The 24,713-nt window shown below is 36.1% G+C and overlaps 2 protein-coding genes across 5 annotated transcripts in view; both read right to left on the bottom strand.

The window, feature by feature from the left end:
- SYT16 (synaptotagmin 16) overlaps positions 1–7,344 on the bottom strand; it is a 105,691-nt gene extending 98,347 nt beyond the window's left edge. For 3 of the 4 annotated variants that reach the window (XM_087922330.1, XM_087922329.1, XM_087922328.1), the window contains exon 1: positions 7,146–7,251. In XM_087922330.1, the coding sequence (XP_087778456.1) occupies positions 7,146–7,158 (13 nt within the window). In that variant the 5' untranslated portion in view covers positions 7,159–7,251. Of the gene's footprint in view, positions 1–7,145 lie in introns of all 4 variants that reach the window. The other variant, XM_087922326.1, reaches the window with a different exon arrangement.
- Positions 7,345–11,674: 4,330 nt separating this feature from the next.
- On the bottom strand, positions 11,675–22,990 carry SNAPC1 (small nuclear RNA activating complex polypeptide 1). Its single transcript, XM_026698639.2, has 10 exons — positions 22,598–22,990; positions 21,688–21,847; positions 20,791–20,931; positions 19,255–19,362; positions 18,467–18,625; positions 17,888–17,956; positions 17,481–17,543; positions 16,071–16,215; positions 14,043–14,144; positions 11,675–12,756 (listed from the first exon to the last, which is right to left on the bottom strand). The coding sequence occupies exons 1-10, from the start codon at positions 22,723–22,725 to the stop codon at positions 12,722–12,724; spliced, it is 1,110 nt and encodes a 369-aa protein (XP_026554424.1). The 5' UTR covers positions 22,726–22,990; the 3' UTR covers positions 11,675–12,721.
- Between the last annotated feature and the right edge of the window lie 1,723 nt (positions 22,991–24,713).

The raw sequence follows: 24,713 nt of genomic DNA on the forward strand, positions 1-24,713 counted from the left end.
ATTTTGAAGTGGCGAAGGAGAGAGGGAAGGGAAAGGATTTGGGTTTTTTTTCTTCCTCCCTTCCTTATACTGACAACTAAGAGACTTAATTAAGAAATTGAAAAAAATCCACTTTGACATTAATAGGCATTTAAGCTGAAAATAAAAGTCAAAGGGACAATAAAGCTTTCTGGATATTTAAAAACTTTTAAAGCAGGAAGGGAGAGAAAGAGAATAAAAGGGCAGGATCTGGAAAAATGGAGGAGACTGCCTGGAACTAAAAGGAATTTACAGTGAAACCTTAACAAGATTCCTAAAAAATACACTTCAACTGAAACTTTGTAACAAAATAACAGAACTCCAGGAAGAGAAAGTGGAAAAAAGAAGCAAGAAGAAACAGCTTTGGATTATTTGAATTATTTGGTGATTTTTGGATTTTTGGCTACTGCATTTAAATGACTAAAATCAATTGGGTGGTTGTTTAAAAGTGTTTAAAATGGCACCACTTCTAGAAGAACTGAAAATGGAACTTAAAAAGTACAAAGAAGATGCACAAGAAGGGAGAGGTTCTTTGGGCTTCGTATTTCAACTCTTAGAAATGGAGATCTGGAACTATGAGAAACAACAAGAAACGCCTATAGAACAAGAAAATCTGGGCAAAGAAGAAGCCATCTTTAATGATCAAGTAATGTTATGTGAGGGGGGGAGGAAAGGGGGGAAAGAGACTGAAAAGTTTAAGATTTGAAAAAGAAAACAACCCCAAAAAAGAATACTTTGAAAAATAATTACAATATTAGAAAGCAACAGAAGAGGGGATTACAGAAGAGAGAATTAGAAGTAGAGAGACAAGGGGCGGGGGGGAAGGGGAGAGAGAAGAAGAGGAGGAAGAAGGAAAGGAAAAGAAGTTATAAAAGACAGAAACAAGATACAGAGAAACAGGGAAAAGGTACAAGGATTAAAAGTATAAGCCTGTTTAGAGATAATGGGTGAAAAATCAATTGAAAAGGGATTCTGCAATGGTACATAAGATAGTACTGTTATATTAGAAACAGAAATCATTTTTAGAAAATATGATGACTAAAATGATGGATAAAATATTTATTGTAATATAGTGGCACGTCTGTTAATAAATAAATGAAAGTGAATGAATGAATGAAATTACGAAAGGATGGAAATATTTTAATTATTATTAATGATTTATAAAAATATAAGAGAAGAGAAATATGAAAGAAAAAGAATTAATTATGGAAAGTTTATAAATGTTCACAAGGAAGTATGATATTCAATTGAAAAGAAAAAGGTGTTAAGATTTTAATGAATATTAACAATAGAATTAAATTGGAATGGAATGAGTGTTTTATTTACATATATATATATATATAATATATATATATATATATAATTTTTTAAGAATATAGTGTGTACTTTAAGAATGTACCAAGCAGAATTTGATTGGAAGTTATGTATTATATTGATTGTTATAATCTTAAAGGTATAAATTGAAGTTTAAATAAGAGTTGAATTGACAAAATTAAAAGATATAAGGATGTCACACTCCAATTAGTAACCACAGGGGAAAATTTGTTTAATGAGAAAAGATAATATGAAATTGAAACAGGACAGACAAAAAGTACAAATATAAAGATTTGAATTGAGATATGGGATAATTAAAAATAAAATCGAGAAAATCAAGGGGGGGGGAAAACTATGCAGAAAATGTTAAATAGTAATAAGACATGGAATAGAATACAAAGATGAACATGAAATTGAGTTTGTGTCTGTATGAAGAACAGGCTATTCTCAAAGAAAGATGTTTTATTTGTATTATGTTTTTTTTCGTGAAAACCCAAATAAAATTTATTTTTAAAAAAATCTTTATTTTTTTAAAAAAACGTAGAGACTCACTCACAGAGCAACTATTAAAAACATAAAAACCATATACAGTATTTTAGTAGGAGTAGAATAATTGAAGTTTTTTGTTAATCCTCCGGTGGTTATTTGGATTCTTACAGCTCAGATATGATTATCTAAATTTTAAAAGTTTATTTTGCTTGTATAAACTCTCAAGGCATTGGTGGTTCTTTAGGAAAATTAAAATATTTGAAAACAGCTTTTATCACAAACTACTTAAGCTATAATCCATCAAGAAATTCAGTTTCTGATGATGATGGGGAGTCATATACTCCAACTCAGAATAATGTTTCATATACTTAATTAGGTCAGCTACAACATACTTCATCAACTATAAATGTAGTGTATGCATGTAGTGTAGTGTACTATAGCATAGTACTGGTAGTAAGCTGTCAAGGACCTTGGAGTTTTCATATCGAATGACCTAAGCGCCAAAGCTCACTGCAACAGTATTACCAAAAATACTGTTTTAAGAAGTTGTAAATTTAATTTTACGAAGCTTCTCCTCTGGTAATACTGATTTGCAAACTAGGGCATTCAAAACTTTTGCTAGACCAATACTTGAATTCAGCTCTGCTGTCTGGAATCTGCACCGTATATCAGAAATAAATACAATTGAGCGAGTCCAGAAGCATTTTACCAGAAGAGTACTATACTCTGTTCGCAACAGAATACCTTACACCACCAGAATTGAGATTCCAGATTTAGACAACCTTGAATTACGCTGGCTAACATTGTACTTAAGCATAGTACATAAAATCATATGTTACAACATCTTATCAGTTAATGAATATTTCAGCTTTAACCACAACAACACAAGAGTACACAACAGATATAAACTTAATGTAAGCCACTCCAAACTTGATTGCAGGAAGTACGATTTCAGCAACAGAGTGGTCAATGTCTGGAACTCACTACCTGACTCTGTAGTTACATCCTCAAACCGCTACTCCTTTAACCTCAAACTAACCTCTATTGACCTCACCCCATTCCTAAGAGATCTGTAAGGGGTGTGCATAAGTGCACAATCGTGCCTACCGTCCCTGTCCTATTGTCCCCAATTATTAGTTCTTATTTCTTGTATTTAAACTTATGTTTATTCTTATTTCTATTGTATTGTAAGCTTTTGCCAAAATAAATAAAATAGTCCTTGTCTTATAATCATAAATGAGCCCCAAATTTCCATTGCTAAATACTTGCTGAATTTTGCCCCATTTTACAACTTTTCTAGCCACAGTTGTGAAGTGAATCGCTGCACTTATGTTAGTAACACTGTTATTAAGTGAATCTGACTACCCCATTGACTTTGCTTGTTAGGTCACAAAATGTGATCACATGATTCCAGGGCACCTGCAACCATCATAAATATAAGTCAATTATCTGAATTTTGATCACAATTACAAGATTTCATGAGTGTAAAAACAGTCATAAGTTATTTTTTGTCGGTGCTATTGTAACCTTGAACAATTACTAAACAAACGGTTATAAGTCAAGGACTACCAGTGTAATGTAGTTCTTAGCTTTTAAAATGCCAATAAATATTTTAAAACCTTAATTTCATTTTGCCTTCTCTCACCTGTATGAGCAAGTCCCTCCCCCCACGCTCACACACATTGAAAAGAGCATCCAAAACACTATTTGAATGTGACCAAGCGATGTTGCAAGATAAATCTGGAAGATACACAACAGCCATAAGTCAGACTCCCTTCTAATTCCATTTACTCATCAAACATGTTTTTCCCCTTTTCTTGTCAATGTCCTGAGATAAGAAAAAGCTAAAACAAAAGCAAAAAAGACCAACCTCCTAGAGTAAAATATTATATTAAAATATAATACTCAAAATATTATATTAAAATGTATTGTTGTAAAATGTGTTTCAGCACCTAAGATCAGGAAAACATGAAAACACCACACACTGCACAACTGGAAGATCTTAGAAGCAGTAGTCATTCATTCATACAATCTTTAAAATCTACTATGATTAAAATAAGAAACAAAATATCTCTTGTAAATTAAATTCTAACTCATACAAAAATCCCCCAACAGAACAATTCTGGTAACTAAGCAACCATTGTGCAAATCAAAATAGAAAACAAAACGGCCATGACATCTTAATTTCAGGGGCTGAAATCTTTGTCAACTTGAAAATAGCTAATCAAATCAGCTTTGGCTCAAGGCTATTTTTGTATTTATTTGTATATTATATTTACCTTTAATCTACTTTTTTGTAAACTTTCACTCCCATTCAACATGCTTAATTCATCCCCCACTCCCAATCTTTTCTAAAATTAAAAGTCAAGAGGACTCAGTGACCAAAGTATTGAATGTTGCACTTAATAACTTTTCCCTTTTAACATTGCAATCTCTAAAATAGAATAAAAACCTACTTGATGAGGCCTTAATGTCAACAGATAGCAACAACCTGTCTAGAACCTAATAGTGAAAATACTGAAGTGCTGGACAGATTCTGCTTATTTTGGATTGACCATGAATAGTAAAGGAACTAGCGGTTGCGAATTATGCCACAGATTAGGACATGGTAGTATGGTAGAATAGCCTTGAAGGCTTTGTTAAAGATATTCAGATGTCACAATGTGTCTATACTTACAAAAGAATTCTGCAAGCTATGGTTCTATTTCTAAGTGGAAGTTGGCTTTTGAAGAAGTATTCATTTATTTATAAAATTTATTGGCCACCCATCTTATCATAGAGTGTGTCCTAGCAAAATGTACCCTTGACCTACAAAAATTAATTTCTTATTGTAAATAACCAGTACAGTTACCAAGATTAGGGTGTAGCTGCTTATTTTGCAGGCCACCTTATTTTTCAACTTATTTTTTTCAAGTTAAAGGGTCTTTGACCAGATATATGCTGACCTGTGACTGTAGGCAGATTTAAGTCTGAGATTAAAAGCTAATTAAAAAGTCTTATGATAAAATATATCTGCAGTTGAGAGCAAATGTAATCAATTACATATAATGAAATGTCATTGTCTAAAAGCATATATGATCCTACCTATTTCTGTATTTTTTCCTATGCCTGCATTCAAATCAATTCAGATAATTATAATTATAAATTTGCATGGCAGTACATTCATCTTTATCAGAAATAAACAGAAATGTTGAGGCTTTGGAACTTTGAGAAAATGGCAAAGAAAACAAACAAATGGATCATTGAACAAATCAATCCATATCCTCATTCCAGTAATGAGACTCAAATGATACTTCAGATACATTATGCAAAGGCCTAACTCTTTGGAGAAATTGATAATGTACGTCCTTGTTAATAGAACGTCCTCCTAAAAGGCACGGATGATACTTTTATTATAACTTTCTCATAAATTAAATACTATTACTACTACTATTAACAATAAGACAACAACAATCTTGGAAAGGACTTGAAAGGTAGGCAAAAATGCCAAATCAAGCCTGAACTTCTGGCAGACTATGTGCAATGAACCATAATAATAATAATCTGCATTCAGAGAAATTCCCTAGCCTGACATGTTTTTTAGCTATTACCTAAATTTTTCTGCCAATGTTTGTTTGACAAATTCCTACCATGTATTCAGAAATATTAAGAATCAATGTACAAAGATATATAAATCTAGAAAGAATTTTAATGCAAACAACATATACTTCTATCTTTTCTCTTAAAATATGGACAACATAAAGTTTTTTATATTAAATACTATTAATATTTATGTTAGTCTGTATATGTAATAAAAAAACCTGCCATCCTAAAAAGTTCAGCACCCAAGTTATGTGATATTACAACTTCCTGCTCCAGTAGGACAGGAAAAGCAACTTATAGCATGAAAGAAACTCATAACATTCAAAAGAAAAATAAAACATCTAACATGTAAATAGACAATTCATCAAAAACAAAAGGTTTGTTTTTAGTTATGAAGATATGTGTCTGAAATATTTTTTTTCTAAAGGCAGAAGGAACAAAAGCAACCTTGCCCATCACAAACCACAGAAATCTTTGTAGGGCCCACTCTTGCAGATCTAAATATGCAGATTCAGAACAAGATACTTCTGCCCTAATCCATTTGAGTCTTAAAGTTTATATCAATACCTTAAAGGAGGCCTTCAACAAACAGCAATGAATGCAGCTGTCTAAACAGCCCCATATGATTTCAATGTGTTTAATTAATTGAATGGGGATTGTCTTTAATTCTCACAATCCCCAGTCAGATTATGGGAGATTATCAAATTTGGTGAAAGCTGCTTTACATACTGTGCCTTTTCTTGAAGAGTCTCAAACCATAACTCAAGTTGTTCATTTATTTCACCTTCACTAGAAGGTGATATTGTATCAGTTTTAGGGGAATTAAGTTCCTTGTGAAATTAACAGAGGAGGATGCTCCTTTCCTGGGCCGTCCCCTTCCTCCATTTCCTTATAGCCAAGAAAGATGCTTTTTGCAAAAGGCCTCCTTCATGTCCTGCAGTATACTTGAAAGTGAACCTTTGCCACTGCAGAGATCAAAACGAAAACAAGCAGCTTTCCAGGAATGATGGCATCTGACTGTTCATTGCTGGCTTTTCAATCAGCACCTAAGACTATGGCTCCGATGTCTGGTATTGCTGTGCAACATTTAGAAAGCCACACTTGTATTCTGCAACAGCAATCACACTCAATTCTGAGTTCAGGCTTAACTAGGTTAGAATGTTGCCCAGCCCTTTGCTAGCAGATGATGGTGATAACATAATCAAATCGACACCGCCTTAGATTAAAACAGAGCTGCCCAGTCCAGGGCCTCAGATCAAAACTCGGGTGGCCCAAATAAATCTTCCATTGTCTCTTATGCCAGAGAGCAATCTACAACTACTCCAGGGAACAAGGCAGGATGGTGCGTAAGGGACCCAAATTACATACAACTTTAAGACCTGACTACAATTTGAAGACCGATTGAGGGATCTGGAAAGAAAAACTCAGGATGCAGCAGCTAAATGCAGAGAGGGGGAAATGGGGAGGGGACAGGTGAGGACAAAGAGCAGGAGAGGATCCACAGACAGACACACACACACGAACACCTTCTCCAAAAAGAGGCTCCAAAAATATCAGCCTGCTGGGATTTGAAATCTCCAGCTGAATTGCAAAAATGCAGAACGGATAGCAAAAAGGGACCGGAGGGAATTGGGGGTGGGGGGGGGGCAGGCATAAAACTCCCGCCAAAGCAAAGGAGGTAGGAAACACACACACACACACCCCAAGCGCAGAGTGGAGAATCCCGCAAGAAGGGCACTTACTATCGGTCGCCATCGCTGCTTACTGTGGTTGAAGGAGACCCACTTTTCCAACCGAGGACCTGCGGAGGGGAGGCGACAATCGCTTCTCAGCCACCTGCTTTCCCAGCTCGCCGCCGCAGTAGCAGCCACTTTTCCATTAATCGGGAAGGAGGTGCATCCTTTTTAATCCCTTACTTCGCTCCCTTCCCTCCAGGAAAAGAAGGGGAGGGGAGGGGAGGGAGGGAGTGGATTTTACGCACGCGCTAGCCGGGACTCTGTACCTCGGCAGGCGCGTGCCGGAGGGGCGGCCTGCGGAAGCGCCGGGCTTCTGCAGGAGGCTCGGCACGTGCTCCGGAGTCCCTCCTCTCCCTCCGGCTCAAAGACCCGGGTGGAATCGGAAGGCTGGAAGGTACCGACGCCCCTCCTTAAGTGGCTGTTGCTGGCCCTCCGCCTCGCAGTCATCGGGAAGGTTTCCTGGAATGTTTGCAATAAATGCGCAAAGAATGAATGAAAATTCTATAGAAAAATCTAGCCTTACAGGAAAACAATTGCTTGGATCGATTTATATTATCAGCCCCCCCCCACACACACACACACACGTTTCCTATTCAGTTTTTCCCCCTCTTCAGTCATGTCCAGTTCTTAAGAGACTGCCTGGACAGTTTTCCTAGCAAGATTTTCAGAATCCAGGGCTGAGAGAAAGTGACTGGGTCCAACCTCAACTCAGCTGACTTCATGCCTAAACAGACGAGACGAGACTAGAGCCCAGGCACCTGATTTCTAGCCTGATGCCTTAACTGATACACTAAACTGGCTCTACATTTTATTTAATATGGTGCAAAACTGATCCATACAAAATGATTAGCTTCATTCTTATCAAGAGGATTTGCAACAATCAAGAACTTTGCATTGATTTCTTCTCCAACTCCAAACCTGTTAAATGGTGCTGGTGCCTTCCTTCAACCAGATAAATATTCTATAAATTATATTTAAAATTATTTTCTTGGTAATGAGAGCTTTTAAACTATTGGCCCATTTAATAGGGATGTGAATAGCATCCTCAATCCTTATAAATACAGCAACTTTCAAGGTTGGTTGGGACCTGCTCCAGTAAGATCATAAATCCTAGATATTCTGGGACTTGAGAGTCTCAACTGGTCCAGAGAATGTCAGGTTGAGAAGGCTGACAAAAGGGAAGTTACACACTGAACAAAACCCATCCTATGCTGCAGAGGCTGTGTTTTCCACACAGAAATAGGGCCAGATTAGTTTACATCTCTTCTTGCCAAAGGAAGATTGCAATATCAGGCTTATGACCTCCCTGTGATATCTGACCTGCTCCTACAGCAACAGAGATGTTCATATTAATTTCTGACTTACCAGAATTGCTTTAAAAAAACCAAGCACTGATTCTAGTAGCTGCTATTGCCAAAAGCAGATAGTTGTTTTTATTATTGCAATGTGTATGCCACTGAAACAAACTTTCAGCAGTTTATAATAAGATAAAAATGCAATAAAACATCCATAGTAAAAAAACCAAATGCAATAAAATGTCTTGTCATTGTGGAAAAAATATTACAACTCCAATAGCATCACAAGAAGAAAAAACTAACAAATAAAAAGCAAAGGTCAAAACTATAGTTCAAAATAGAAATGCAAAAGTTGGCCATTCATATCTCAAAGGCACTCTTTAGAACAGTTCAGCTATCACCAGCTGCTGAATTATAGAATCCCAAAAGAGCAAAGAGATCCAAGTTACTCTTTCTGGCTTCATTTTACCCAACTGGGACAACGTTGGCAGCTGTACTGCTTCAAGGTTGCAGGAATACACACGTAGACACCGTACTCAGAAGCTGAAGCAGATAACAGTAGGAAGAAATATAATTTATAAATAAACTTTATTAAATTTTACAGTTAAAATATACAAACAACACAGATTGGGAAAGAAAAACAACAAAGAAAAAAGGGTAAATGATTAAAAATGATTAAATCAACAGTTTTATGGTTTATCTCATTATTTTGTGCCATATTTGCAATTAATCTTTAGTGCAAATATCTAATTACTACTATTGTCACTCCTCATTTACAATTTATTATTATTATTATATGGTCTATCTTCAGTCTATCCACTCATACCAACAGTTCCAACTCATATAGTACTCATATAGTACTTATTTTTTAGTGCTAGAGTTAGTTTATCCATTTCTGCACAGCTTGATATTTTCTGAATAATTATTTCCTCTGGTGGAGTATAGGGTTGTTTCCAGCATTGTGCGAAGGCCAATCTAGCTGCCATCAATATATGTAGTATTATATATTTATCTTTTGGGGGGAATTATCTGTTGAGAATCCCTAATAGGAAGAATTCTGGTTTAAGTTCAATCTGCTCAGTCGTAATTTCCTCCATTTTTTTATTCTCAGCCAATATCTTTTAGATTCTGTACACGACCACCACATGAGGTAATTTAAATGTCGTAGTGGAGTGTGCTTGCCTGAAAAAAATGCTGATAAAGTCCAAGAATAATAGCACAATCCAAAGTCACAGAAAGCCAATCAAGTAGTCGGTAGGTCCAAGAATCCCAAACTATTATTCTGAACTGTTGTTTCCAATAGAGACTGGCTGCAATTACTCAGGCCTCAGCCTTTGCTTAGTGAGAAGCCTCATTGACTGGCATTGCTTTGCTCACTGCTGAATGCATCCAGACTTGGATGTCTCAGCTGAAGCAACATTGTCAGTGTCTGAATCATAATCTTGGCCCATGACAGCAGTGATTTCTCCTGCAAGCCATCATCAGACATCTCAACTCTGATTAGAATGGATAGTCTTCGCAGGCACCTTAACCCAGCTTTAAAAGCTAAAAATATCACTTTCAATTTCAGCTGAAAACCTATTAATAAAGCTTCCTTCCACATAAAGCCTTTGTCTTAAGATAATATCAATTAGCAACAAACATGCATTTTGCACCAACTGCAGTTTCTGAGTGATCTTTAAAAAAAAGATTGAGTACATAGAGTACAAGTCTTCAAACTTGACAGCTTTAAGACTTGTGGACTTCAACTCCCAGAATTCCTCCTCCAGTCATGTTAGCTCCAGTCATGTTAGTCCACAAGTCTTAAAGCTGTCAAATTTGAAGACCCTTGACATAGAGCTTACCATGATGATAAAGCAACGAATCATGTAACCAGTTTGTGGTTAACTATGATAAACATAAACATGGATGGAGGTGTCCAGGTTTGTTAGGCATATTCAATAGCTGCATGCTCAAAGTCAGAATTCTTTATCGTTCTGCTTTAGGCCATAAAAGCAGAAATGCCTGTATTTCTGAGAAAGCTATAAGCTTAAGAATTTAAAGTTTTGAAATAAACAACAAAAAGTCAAATAAAGACTTTTAACACAAATGTATAAGCAAAACAAAGGACTGTGTCAGAGACTGTGTCAATCAGAAGGAGGGATCAAACAGGCAATCATCACCAAGATACAAGAAGGCAAGGTCTGACACCACCCCACTTAAATACCATTGAACCTTACCTACAGTAGTCTTTCCCAGGGGCAAACTACCAGTCTGGAAAAATTGCTATGAAATGGGCATGGAACAATAAACTAGTAATTTGAATTCTTCACCTGTGGGTAGAGATGGGAAGGATTGGAAAACAGAAAAATTGGGAGAAAAAAGGGGGTCTTTTTTTTTCCAAAGATGTTTGGAAAAAACTCTTTTTTCCCAATTTTCCCAGACCTTCTTGTCTCTACCAGTGGGTCTTGTCATCGGGCAAATTTGGAATATTAGAATTTTTGCTATAAGATTTTGAAAATAATTACCAGTAAATAGTATCTTCAGGTGTCAGCTTTAAAATTCAGCTGCCACAATTTTTTTTCCTTTTAGAGAGTTGAGGAGTTGAAAAGTTCAAGGTTATTCTGTATGTGGTATTAAGTAATTCCAGTGGCAGTTAATTGGTGCTCCTGATTTAGGAAGTGTAGAAGTGGGAGGAGAGAAGGAAGAAGGTGGATTCTGTGTAAGACATGAAAATAATTTCACTTGGGAAATTGCCTTTGACATGCCAGAACTGTTTCTAATAAATTCAACCTTGGAGAGAGATGTCTTAGAGTGATTGATATCATGGATACTTTCTGGATGCCTTACATCAGAGGAACTAAATTAGTCTATTTTAAATCATAAGAAATTCCACACTTTTATAATTTTGGAAATTGGACACTAGAGGGCTTAGAGATTCCAGGAAGAAAAGGAAAAAGGAGAGAGAAAGGTTTGCTTTTTGTTTTGGTCAACATTGAAACAAAATAACAGAAAATAATGACATGAAACGTTTTAGGAATCTTTGACATATGGAGTCAAAAAATAGCAGCTACAATGTCAGCAATGCCATCTGCTTCTATAGATAATTTTTAAAAGATGTTAAAGAACAAATGACAGATGTGAAAAGAGAATACCCTAGAAGATCTAAAGCCTTGAAGAATTCTTTGAGATGGGAAAAAGAAAATTTGAAGAGAGATCAAATATTCCAACAATCCTACAATGAAATAAAGACTAAAGTGATTAGTAGCAAAAGGAAAGACTAAAGTTTATTTGTTTAAGGTTAAAACAAGATGTTTCTACATTAAAAAAAAATAATTATGGATCTTTTTGCTGGCATCAAGACTGAATGAAATGTTAATGATTTATGAATTTGCGCATGCATAAGGGATGGGTTATGGGAAGAAGAGATGCTTGCATGTAACTTTATGGGAGTGAAGAATTACATTTGCTTTTACAGGCTGTTAGGAAGATCAGAAATGTCTTCTTTAAATAGTTTTATTTATTTCTTTTTCTTTACACTTTTATTCCTTATTATTTTTAATTTCTGAGTTTAGTTTGTATTGTCTTTTACTACTGTTTTTAAAACAATATCAAAACACAAGCCAGGACAAAAAAACACGGTTTCTTTCAACTTCTTAGAATACATCACATTTCAGCCTGCCTGCAAATTTCATCCCTTAAGTTTAAGCCTGGGAAGCATTTGGTTTTCTATCTTCTCCTTTGTGACATTCCTTTGTGACAAATCTAGTATCACATAAGGATCTTTCAATCTCGTAATAGTTCATTCCCCAAAGTTTTGTAGAAAAAGAAGCATAACCTTGAACAGTGCAAAAATGTTAAATCTTCCGATTCTTCAGAATGTTATTTCATTCTAGGTTCTTCTAACAATAACTTACAATTACAAATAAACCAATGGAAGCAGGAATTATATAAATACATAAAAAGCTGAAATATACATATGCAATGTATTTACAGAACTGTTACTGTCCAGAACAAGAATTTCTCTTTCATATAATTAATGTAGCTAAAGACTGTATAAAAAATGAAACCAGCTTTTACCAAAATCTATTTTAAGTATGAATAAAGAATCCATTATAATATATGAAGTAAATCATATGTAATGCTTGTCAGAATTTATAGCATGTCTTTTCTGCTTCTATGCTTTCTTAACAAGTGTCCAGTTCACAACATAGCATTGGGTCACTCAGACTGCTTCATCCCTGGCTGGAAAATATGGCTTATTCACACAGATGATTTATGTATCACCATTTCCCTTAAGATGCATTCTTAATGAGCCTTTTTCCTCTTGGTAGGTATGAAATCTGGAACGGAAACAGAAGAAATAAATCATTCTAGCTTATAGGTATGAACAAAAAGAAGTCTATATTCAAATTCTATTTTCTTAACAGGTTTTTTAAATTGACCAATGACAACTATTTTCAATCAACATAAAATACTGATTTTTCTCAATGCATTTCACATGCATTAGTAAATTTATTTCATTCTGAATCAATGCAATCAAAAATTACCTGTACGCCCTAGCAATTCTGTAACAACCTTATTCAGAAGTATATGGGGTTCTTTGAAATAAAATAACAAAGACTCCAAATCTTCCATTTTTCCGGGAAACAATGATATTTCTTTATGGTTTCTCTCTAGAAATTAACCAGATCTGACCTTGCTTAGCTTTCTGTGATCTGTCTAGGTCAGCTATGTGCTATGCATGCTGTGATGATCTTAAAGGCAGCGCATAACAAGCATTGCTAATAGCTAATTGAAGATTGAATCTTAGAAGGAGGAAGAATGTAGCCCTTGGTGCTCTCTAAGCTTGGTTGTTTGCTTGCTGCAAACATTTAAATTGCTAACATCTTCAGTGCTAGGAGGGAGTGAAGTTTGCTGTCTGTTTACATACAGTACCTGTCAGTGTCAATGTTGTTTTTGCTTTGATAGTTCCTTGAACAGGGTATTCTTTACTGTTTCATTGTTTGGTGTTAGTCTGCAACAAGGTCCTGTTTATCTGAATGTTGAATGCTGACAAGTAGGTGTTCTACTCTTTTTGTTCTTTCATAAGCTCTTTTGAATGGTGTATAAATATTGCCTGTCTCAGGGGTTCCCAAGCCCTGAGCCACAGACCGACATTGGGCTGAAGCCCACCAGGAACCAGGCCACGCAAGGAAGCAAGCAAAGCTCCATCTGCACATGTGCAAAAAAACACCCTCCCCGAGCTGTGGAAAACTGCCTTCCACAGAACAGTCCCTGGCAATCAAAAAGTTGGGGACCGCCGGCTGTTTCCTGTTGATGGCTGATTTGTATGAATGCCATATTTCCAGGAATTACCTCGTGTTTTTGGATATAGCTTGGTCTAGAACAGCTTGTTGAAAAATTGAGTTGTTGAATAACTGAGGAATTACATTACCTATATATGAAAAGGGTGAATGTTTTTCTCCAGTGCAATGTTCTAAAGGGAAACTTCTCAAATGGAAGAGAGAAGTGGTACCTAAGTAGGACTACTCATGTACCTGCTTGTGTCAGAGATAGCTAAGAATGGTGATTTTTGCACTTTCCTTTTTTTGTCAGAGCTATTGTGCAGAAGTGTACCACAACATACCCTCATCACTTGAGTGATCATCTTCTTCTTCATCATCATCATCTCCAATCACGGGCATATTCAGTCTCTTAATATTTTCCTGTGCTGTTGGTAGTAAAGTTCCTGCAAAAAGCACAAAATTAAAGAGAAATTTTCATTTCAGCTTTACTGAAATTACATTATATCTTTGACAGCCAATCTTATAGGATACCCTTACATTGGAACAAGCAGCATTTGAGGGATTTGGAACCATAATTCAGCCTTCCAAATTTCCAAACGCTGCATCAAATGGTTAGGGTGTATTCCAGCAAGGGTGCTTGGAATTTTTGCTCCTTTTGAAAGATAATGTGTATTTATGTCTTTTTAACTTCAGTTAGCAACTCTATGCAACTACAAAAGCAACAGCTACTGTAATAGTATCAAAATACAATAACTATTACGGATGATTACAATTAATTGTAAAAATAGTTGTAATATTTCTAAGAACTCTGTAATACTCAGATCTGAAAGGCCTTCTAGAATAGACAACTTTCACAGGCAGGATAAATTTTTGACAGCCATCCTGTTACAGAACTTGTTTTTCTAATAGATCCTCATAGCTGTAAACTTCTACAAAAGCAACATGCAATCTATGCCTTTAGTTAACTTTTGAAGATCAGCAGTTGAATCAGAAGGATTATTTTGGCTTATCTCATAACATTGCATACAAAAATACATAAATGACAGATATACCAGCATGCAAATATCCACAATTTCCTTCCCATATGCCCACAAGAATCTAAAAGCTCATGGCAAAAATATTGTGATATTGAGTTTGCACAACACACTAACTGGCTTGGTTTACTGTGTAATCCGAATCCGTATCATAGATTCAACTGTAGTTACAAAGGATCATAATTCATGTCTATAAATTGTTGTTGAGTAGCTTATATAGATTCAATGTATCTTCTAAACCTGGGTTAGTAGCTTAACCAGCCATTACTTCCCCAAAAAAATAAAACAAGAAAAATTTCCCCTAACGAAGAGCCCCCCTGTAATACTTTATAGACTGCACTGAAACAGGTAGTCCTTGACTTACAATGGGTGACTGTTCACCCCTCAATCCTGAAACCCCCTCGAAAGAGACTTATGATCCATTTTCAAAATTCTGATGTCAATTGCTCCTGTTGTCATGTGACCACATTTTGCATATTCATCAACCAGTCTGCATTTGCAGACATTTGCCATACTCTGCAGTCACATAACAGTTTTGCAAGAAACTGGCATTTACTACCCATTTCTGGCAAAAAAAAAAAAAAAACTCATGGGAAAAAAATTCAATTAACAACTGCTACAAAAAAGGTCATAAAATGGGTCTGCTGACACAGTCACCTGCTTTATAGCCATCATGACTTACAACCATAATTGCCAAGCTCAATTATAGCCCTAACTCAGGACTACCTAATTAAGGACTACCTGTAATCCATTTTACATGGGATTTCCTAAAAGACAATTTGGGAATTGTGGATGGAACAAAATTCAATTGTGAAGTTGTCAGAACTTTGAAGATCTACAGTATGCCTAATTGTCACAGAGCCAACTCATATATTTAAATGTTAGAACCTGATTACTTGAAGGAGTATTCCCCTCTGTATTGTCAATTTGGAATTTAAAATTAAATTGGATTAAATTCTTCCCACTAGACAGGACACTGCTACAAATAATGATTTACGGATGAACTCATTTTCTTTCATCAGACATTTTCATCAGTTATGAAATAACATACAAACACACACAGAGAGAGAACTACAGGCAGATTACTTTATAAGACAAGGAAGGACATTCATGAATAATACATTTAAAAGTGGCAAGCACAATGAAAGGCTCAGGAAGGACACATATCTATTTTTACTGATTTATCACCCCCCCTTTATTATCAAATATTTATATCTCTTGTGTTATGTTACAGCATTCACAATGCTCACAATGCACACTAATTAGAAGGCCTATACACCAGGGGCATTGTAGAAACAGCAACTTCCCCAGATTAATCCTACTTTGCTAAATTACCTCTCTTTTGCAGACGTTCTGACTTCTTTGGTGTTGGTAAACATTTCCTGATCCTTCTATCCTTAGGCAATCTGGTTTTCCCACGATTTGATCCCAATTCAGAAGATTCCAGCTTAACCTGGCGATGTCGCCAGGACTTTGTAGCCTAAATGGATTTTCAGGCAAAGAAAGTGCAACAAGAAAAATATCCAAGCAATGAATACACAATAATATTGCTCTGAAAGATGATAATCCAATGTATTTATCAAATTAATTCTGCTACTGTATTTGTAAACTGATCATATGTCATATTCATCAAGAGCATATTTACAACACAAATTAAATCCAAAACCAAGTCATATGGCATAGGTTTAAAAGTGCACTTATGGGGAAAAATCCGTTCTATTAACTATTAGGCTCTACTATCTGCAATTGGGCATACAAGCTTATATATTGTTATGGTACTGCTTCCAGGACAGATGGGGCGGTGGAGAAGAAGATGCAATTTCATAAAGGAAACTTCTACCCAACCCACTAGAATGGAGAGGCAGAAAATACTATGGATCATCTTTCCTAAGCAGGTTCATGTAACAGGACCAAGAAGAAGGCTCCTTCCCTGTGGAACATCATCCCATGGAAATAAGATTGGCTCTCATTTTGATACTCTTTTGCATGGCTCTAAAGACTTTGCCAATGGGCCTGAACCCCAGAGTAGGATGGAACCCACCAAGTGGCTTGTTTGATTGACTGATTGTTGTTGTGGAAGGGATAGATTTTTATTATTCTTATATTGGATTTTCATCTTTGTAAACCACCTGTAGTTTCTTATAGTGAATTGGGCAGCCATATAAATTTCTTAAATAAAATCATGGATTGAAATGGTTTATTGCCTCTTCTGTCCATGGCTACAGGCAGTCCTCAATATACGAGTGTAATTGAGCCTGGAATTACGAGTGTAAGTCACGGCAATCATTAAGTCAGGATTAAGCTGCTAAAAGAAATTGTATGTTGCCAACTTTATGTTTACATACTAGGAAAGCATGTTAAGGGTTACATCCAATGTTACATAAGCAGATTTCTACTTGTCAACAGGACATCTTGTTTAGCACTAATTTAATTTGTCTAACTGTTCCAAATTGCTTTTCTTACAGACACACCGAAATGAAGTTCAGCAATTATGTTCAAATAATTATGGCCTTTAAGAGAGTCAGTGTGGTGTAGTGGTTAAAAACATAAAGCTAGAAAGTGGGACACTATGTATTCTAATTCTGTCTTATTCCCAGAGACAATGGGGTTACCTTAGGCCAATCACTTTCTCCTGGCTATAGGAAGAAAGCAATGGCAAACCACTTCCCAAAACCTTGTGAAGAAACTATGGGGATTTCTCTAGGGAGTCACTGGGAGTCAAAGGCACAGCCTTTACATACTTACATGAGCAACTGCAGAATATGATCTGGATTTGATTTCAGCTAACGTTTTAGCTCTGTCAGATCCCTGAAAAGAGAAGATTGCCAATAGAGTTTGCACTACCTTTTTTTACTTTGTGACTTCTAATGTTTTAACACAAAAAACCTTTAAATAAATGCTAGATATGTATCATTTTTCTTTGTAAATAAATTACTGTTTCAAATACCTACTCAGCTTTTGAGTACAATAAGGATAGTTATCCAGAGATAATCCATCCCTACCCCACCCTCCCTGACACCTTGTCTTCTTGGTTTTGTACTACAGAGCTGAATTAGAAATGATTGCAAGGGACTTTTACGGTAAATTATATCCTACTAGGAATTCCTATAAAGAAATTAAATATTCCACCGTGATGATGATGATTTCCTTACTTCAGACTCTTGGGAACAACCTTCTTTTCTGTTCCTCATTTCGTCACCCACAGTAGATAAGGGGGATTCCTGAAAAAATACAGATATTATTTAGATCCCAGAATGCATTAGATACGTATCGGATTTGGACATTCAAATCATCAAACAGATGAAAGGTGACTTTCTTTTCCAAGCAATATCACAACAGGACAGACACATGCATGTGCATAGAAAGCTGCTGAACTGCTACTCCATTTAAATGGAAAACTAGTTCCAACATCATCCACCAGGAATTTCTTACCTCAAGAAGCAAGATTATGTCTGCCTCTCTCAACACGTTTTTGTAATAAGTCTTTAAATATTAACAGTTTTGAGTTGCATTTATCTCAAAATATTTCAGAAAGACCTTGAAGATAATTTTTTTCCCCCACAGGACTGTTGAAGCTTAATATAAAGGTTATAAAAATAAGTAGCTTATACAAAGTGATTAGATTGGTGCCAGAATTTTGTTGTGACATTATGTTTCTAATATTATGTAGTGAAAACCATTAGCTTATAGCATTTATATACCAATTTCTAAAGAAAAATGAAATGATATACCATTTTCTTTTTCTGCCACTGCTGATAATCCAGAATGATATCTTGGAACTTAGCTGCGAAGTCATCTTTAATCAAACTGATAGCCTTATCCGGCTGACTTTGATCCATAGAGATCAGACATTTCATTCTTTTGTAGTGCTCATGAATATTTTTTGTTTCCTTATAAGTGAAGCAGATAAAAAAGAAAATTTCTTAATAACTCATCAGTAAAAATTGAGATCGTTGTCATATTTTGCTGTACATCCTGCTCGTTGTTCCATCCAAACAGAAAACATGGTCAGTTCTGCACTCATATTACAAATATATGTTGGTAAGACTAAGTTAAAAGTTTTGGATCTGTGTCAGATCATAAAATTGTTAGAAAAAACTTGCTAACCAGAAGGTGCAAGTTATGAATATGCCTTTATAAATTAAAAGAGATTGTAATATATTTTTATATAAAACTTATCAGATATTTCCTTTGTTTCTATGTTCTTTAACTTTTCAAAGGAATTCGGGGGGGGGGGGGTCAGATGGAGTTGGGGATCTCTCAAAATTCAGTTGTACTTCTATTTTGGGTAGTATGTGAAAATGGCCTTGGTCTGGATTTCAGCAAACAACTTGAGATTCAAGCACCGGATATAATACATACAAAGTATGGATTACGTTTACAGAAAGATATTTGGATTATAATTTTTTTTAAAAAAATGTTATATCTATTTCTCTGTAAAATTGTTTATTGATAACATTGTTACAGTGTATAGGACATAAGCTAAACATAATCATGTTGGAACAAGGTGTCAGTATACCTCCAAGAAATTTTCATGGCAAAGCATGGCAACACGATCAGTAGGATCTCTGAATTCCCTCTTCATCTCAGTATTTGCATGCATGTTCTTTTTAGTCCTAAATGAAAGCTAAGAAAGAAAGAGTTATGTTAGTAGTGGTAGTAGTTCTTTGTTGTCATTGCACCTCATACAATGAAATTAAATGCCATCTTCGGTGTACAATATTCATAAGAAAACTCTAAAATATAAAACAAAAACACACATCCTTCACATTCTATGCAATTGACTTGAAAATCCCTGATATTGCATTAATATTGCACTATACAGTAGAATTCAATATAGTTACTACTCTGGGATAGAAGCTGTTCTTCAGCCTATTTGTCCTTGTTTTTATTGTCTTGTACCATCTACTAGATGGTAATAGTTCAAAAACAGGGTGCCCAGGATGAGATGGATCTTTGAGAAGTTTTGAACTTTCTTAAGGCAGCGGGAGCTATAAAGCTCTTCCAAAGAGGGGAGAGGGCAACCAATGATCCTCTGGGCAATGATGTTAACCCTCTGGAGTGCTGTCCTATCTGCAATTGGCAAACTATACAGACGTGCAGTAAGTTAAAATACTCTCTATGGTACAGCGGTAGAAGATCACCACCAGTTTTTCATTCAGTTGTTTCCTGAGAAGCCTCAGGTAATATAATCTCTGCTGGGCCTTTTTGACCAGTACTGTGAGCACCCCAGGTCAGATCTCTTTTATAACACCCAGAAACTTAAAATTGGCCACTTGCTCCACTCGGTCTCCATTGATAACCAAGGGCTGGATGTCTGATCTATTCCTTCAGTAGTCCACTATAAATTCCTTGGTCTTATTGGCGTTAAGGACCAAGTTATTTTCTCCACACCATGAAAGCAACCCGTCCACCTCATCCTGATAGGCAGACTACCCCCCGAGATGAGTCTCACCACTGTTGTATCATCTGCAAATTCTACAGAATCATCTGCTGAATCAAAACAATAGGAAAATCATGTATCTGAATCACCCAGCATGCATGTAATTTCAGGCGTTATTAATACCACAATAGCAGTAACTCTGAACAAACTCTGAACAACATCAACCAAAGAACTTCTTAATGGGGGGGGGGGGACCAAGTGGAGCCAAGAAAAATGTTACATATAATCCAAGGAATCATAGCAGACTTACTATGCAGATTTATTGCAGATCCCACCAAGTCCAATTAGGTCCAATTTTGCAGCAAGTAGCTGAGGATTATGGGAAAAGCCAATCATTGTAGAAACAAGAAGCATTCTAAATCAACCCTTCTAATGTATTAACGGAAGAAGCATTTGTATTAGAATGAAAACAGGATCTGAGTTAGAAAATCCACATTTCTCCTATTCTCTTATGATGCTTGGATATTGCAGGACAGAGAATAGGAAGCAGGATACTAGACTGAAACAATCACAAGTTTTGTTAACAGAATGATAAGACGACAACCCATTCAGCCAGAAAATAGAGAGAGTACAATGAGTTGATGTGGGTTTAATAACTCACAAATAACTCACAAATTTTGGCATTGCTGTGAAATAGAATGCTTTGTCCATCCGAAGTTTCCTGAAGATATATGCTGCATCATAGTGCTGTGCATCTAAAAGTTCCTGCTTGAATTTACTGACTTCAGCCCAATCTTTAAGTGCAACCCTAATCTGAAATATAAAACAAACAAAAATGTCTTCCAACAGATCAGCCACATACCCCAAAGTGTGAAATAATTAAACAGCCTATGTGACTAACTAAATGGATATTACAAAGGATGTCAGGACAATCAGATACCTAAATCACCCAGCATTAGTTGAAGCAACATACTGGAATGCTTAGTTTATTCAGAATGCAGAGAGAGGTGGTTTACATGGTCTTATAATTAATTCCCAAAATAAATTTAATAGTAGGAGATAGAAAAATTATTTCTAGACTTCACTGTTATATGATACACTTCAGATTAAAAGAAAAAAAAATCCATTGAATTTGACTCCTGATGTTATTTTCTTGGCAACAATACAGAAGTAATTTACTGTGCCTTGTTTTTTTTAAAAAAAACCTCACACACTAACCTATGGCCCAGGGATTTGCTGGTGGTTTCCATCCCAGTAATCTAAACTGTCTGAATACTTTTTAAATTAATGATAGATTATATGTACACATTTCTACATCCTGCTTTTTAAATTTATCCAATGTTTCATGTATATTGCCACTCTTTAACACAGTCCCATAAAGCAACCCATTTTTAGCGCTATGTGACAGACAGCTGTGAGGCAAAAAAAATCAGACCTAGTGTATTCACTAGGTCACTGTTCATGCTCATACCTTTTATATTAAAATAAAATTTCAAGTCCCCAAGACTAAAGAACGTCAGTTACAACACAAGATTACTGGACAATGAATTAAAAGCAGTTTAAGTTTACCTTTTCTTTTGGTTGACACAGTTGTGTGTTGTACAAACCATACAGAAGATAAAGAGCACCAACTCGGATCTGGAAAGTGTAAGGAGGCAAAAAGTAGGGCCATACCAGGGCTAAAGCTTCTTTAGTGAACTTGATTTGCTCTGGAGTCCTTATTTTACCACTACACAAAAGATCAGCACAAAAATAAAAAATAGAATATATATCAACCTCAACCAAAATGTAAGGTCTTAGTTCCAGAAGAAATTAATTATCCACTATCTACATCAAGGAGAAAAAATTGAAATATACCATTTGTTTTTCTATCAAATCTGCACAAGTTCTGCTATAAACATTATTCACTTATTTCATTAACACCTGGAACATTTATAGAATAAATTTAAAATTACATAAATATAATTGTATTGGAAAAACCAATTGTATCAAGATTTATAATAGAAGGAAAAAATGTGGAAATATGAAAAAAATAAACTGCAGAGGATTAAACTGCCAGAATGCCAAGCCAACTTCCATCATGTTCTCGAAGTTGCCATTCCAATGCATCTGAATGGGGGAGGCTGCTCCAAAGATGTCATCTTTTCCATCCTGACAACACTTCTCATCCCTAACTACAGTGAGTAGGGAATGTGCAACTAAAATGTTAGGATAACACCATATAAAACAAGTGCAGGAAGATTTCACGATTTCTCTTATTCACTATTTAAAGGCGGGAAAGGGGGGAGTGAAAAAGTGCGGGGGGGGGGGGGCAGAAGAAATTCAACCGTGTTCAAAATAAACTTTTCACAAGTCTTGGCGTGGAGGCTCAGTACTCGCAAGTGGACCGCCTCATCGCCGCTCTCTCTCTCTCGCTCTCTCCTGGGACGAGGGACTTGAAACCACGAAGGGGTGACAAGCAACAGGAAAAGTGACTCACTAAAAAATGGTGTCGAAACGGTTCTGCCTCCAGAGCAAGGCGAAATCTTCGAAGCGGACACTCTCGGCTTGCTGGAACCGAGTAAGCAACGCCTCACAGTCCGTCCTCAGCCCGGGCCACCCATTCATGATGCAGGAACATCCGCCGTGCGGAAGAATGCCCCCCTCCCCGCCCCCCGGTTCACGCCTCGGACGGAGTTGACTGCGCACGCGCAAACGGCAAACAAATGCGCCTTGACGAATGGGCGGGGATTCTACTTAACTCGTTCTCCAGTAAAGGAAGGAAAGCTTTAACGCGGACTCTCAACAAGACAGCCTTCGAAGGAGTTAATCCAATCTGAAGGCGGAGGAAAAGAATCCAGACCAATCCGGGTTACTTTGGCTTCTTCGCTCCGCCCACAGCTCTTTCTTCCCTTTGGGAATGGCTTTTTGGAGGCTGACGTCACCACCCTGGAAGGCGGAGTGGGCATCGTTTTATTTTTTGTTGTGTTGGAATCGGAATGATTGAAGGGTCCTGGGGAGATATCAATTACTGTTGTTTTTTTTACTGCGATGTTACGTATTTAAGATTATTATTATACGTATTTAAGATTATTATTATTATATATATATATATATATATGAGCTTGGTCGTCTCCTTCAAGACGTTTCATTACCCAGTTTGGGTAGTGAAATGATTGCAAGAAAACCAAGCTCAGAGAGCACCAAGAAACCCTAATATTTACTTATTCCTATCGTTTTAACGGTGGTCTTCTCCTATTATGTGAAAGCGTCAGTATATTTGTGTTTGCGCGTTGCATACACACAAAAGCGACTATAAATGTCATTTTCTGAAGAGGTGGAAAAGCAACCTAGGTGGAACGATGCTGAGTTTTTTTTTTTAAACCGTCTAAACGAATAATTATTTCTCTTTCCACTCTTCTCTGTTTTGAAATCTATCAATTGTATGCCACAAACCGTGGGCTAAAAGCATGCAATTTCTCATCAAGTGCATTGAATAATAACGTTAGAAGTCTTCAGATATTTAATTGACCCCTTAATTATCCCCTTAATAAGTGTCCAACCACCTATTGCTTAAAATAAACTTCCAATAAAAATTCCACATCTTCATAATTATTTCATTCACATAGCTTGCTATAACCAAGCAGTATATAATATATATTAATTAAATATATTAATAATTATGTTCTCTCTTACCAGCATGGAGTGTATGGAATGAGTAGTATTTATATTTTGCTCTCATTTGTTCAGAGGACTACTATTTACAACAGTAGCCATAAATAAAACGGTTTAACAGTAACCGTAATTAAAAGCTACATAACAACATTACTTTCCATAAGCTCATTTTTTACTTCTTTATAGTTCTTAATTATCTTTTCCTTTCCCTTTTTCCTCTCTCTTCTCCTTACATTTCTTCATATTAGCTTTTTTATTTCCTTTCTTGTAACAAACTAGCCATAAATACCGGTACTTTATCTCCTAACATCTTATCACATATTGTTTCTTTGACAGTCCTTCAAACATTAATATAAAACATTCTGCCCAATGGAAAATTTTAGACTGGATTCAGTCTGCAACACCAATAAATCCTGAACAAGCTCCAGAGAGACACTTAGTAAGAGAATACTCTATCCTGCTATTTCATTCTATATAGTACAATTGAAGCTTGCCAAGAGCTATCTTTTCTGACACAGAGAAGAAGGATGGGGAGGGTAAATAACTCCTGGCTCTGTCTAGAGTGCTGAGCTGCACGTACACTGGACGCATCCAGAACATTCTCTCATTTACATCTCCTTCCTGAATCGGGGAGAAGCATCCTCAGCTGAAACTAGAGCAGCAGAGCACAGCATAGCATATAGACGTTGTGATGGTGAATTATTTCAGAGAACTTTTGGGGCAAAGTGGTAAGTATAATGGATTAGGGGACTGGAAATGCTTTGACAATAATGAAGTACCAAAAATTGGAAGGTTTGTGTTTTTTTTAATAACCGCACATATTGGTGACTTTAGGAAGACTAGAATTGATAAAAAGGGAGAGATAACTGCATGAGGCATAAAGCTACTAATTGTTATCCATTCTGAAATTTGAAGGAAACCTTCAAGAAATAAGTCCAGTT

The sequence above is a fragment of the Pseudonaja textilis genome, chromosome 1, assembly GCF_049901715.1.
Source record: "Pseudonaja textilis isolate UNSWEBS1 chromosome 1, rPseTex1.2, whole genome shotgun sequence".
Taxonomy (NCBI): domain Eukaryota; kingdom Metazoa; phylum Chordata; class Lepidosauria; order Squamata; family Elapidae; genus Pseudonaja; species Pseudonaja textilis.

Bases quoted from the DNA above. Each gene is read 5' to 3' on its own strand.
- SNAPC1 (XM_026698639.2), bottom strand. From the start codon at position 22,725: ATGAATGGGTGGCCCGGGCTGAGGACGGACTGTGAGGCGTTGCTTACT. The intron at 21,848-22,597 runs GTGAGTCACTTT...TCTTTTGTGTAG, and splicing joins CGTTTCGACACCATTTTTTA to TGGTAAAATAAGGACTCCAG. The intron at 17,957-18,466 runs GTATATCATTTC...GTATTTTTTCAG, and splicing joins AGTGGCAGAAAAAGAAAATG to GAATCCCCCTTATCTACTGT.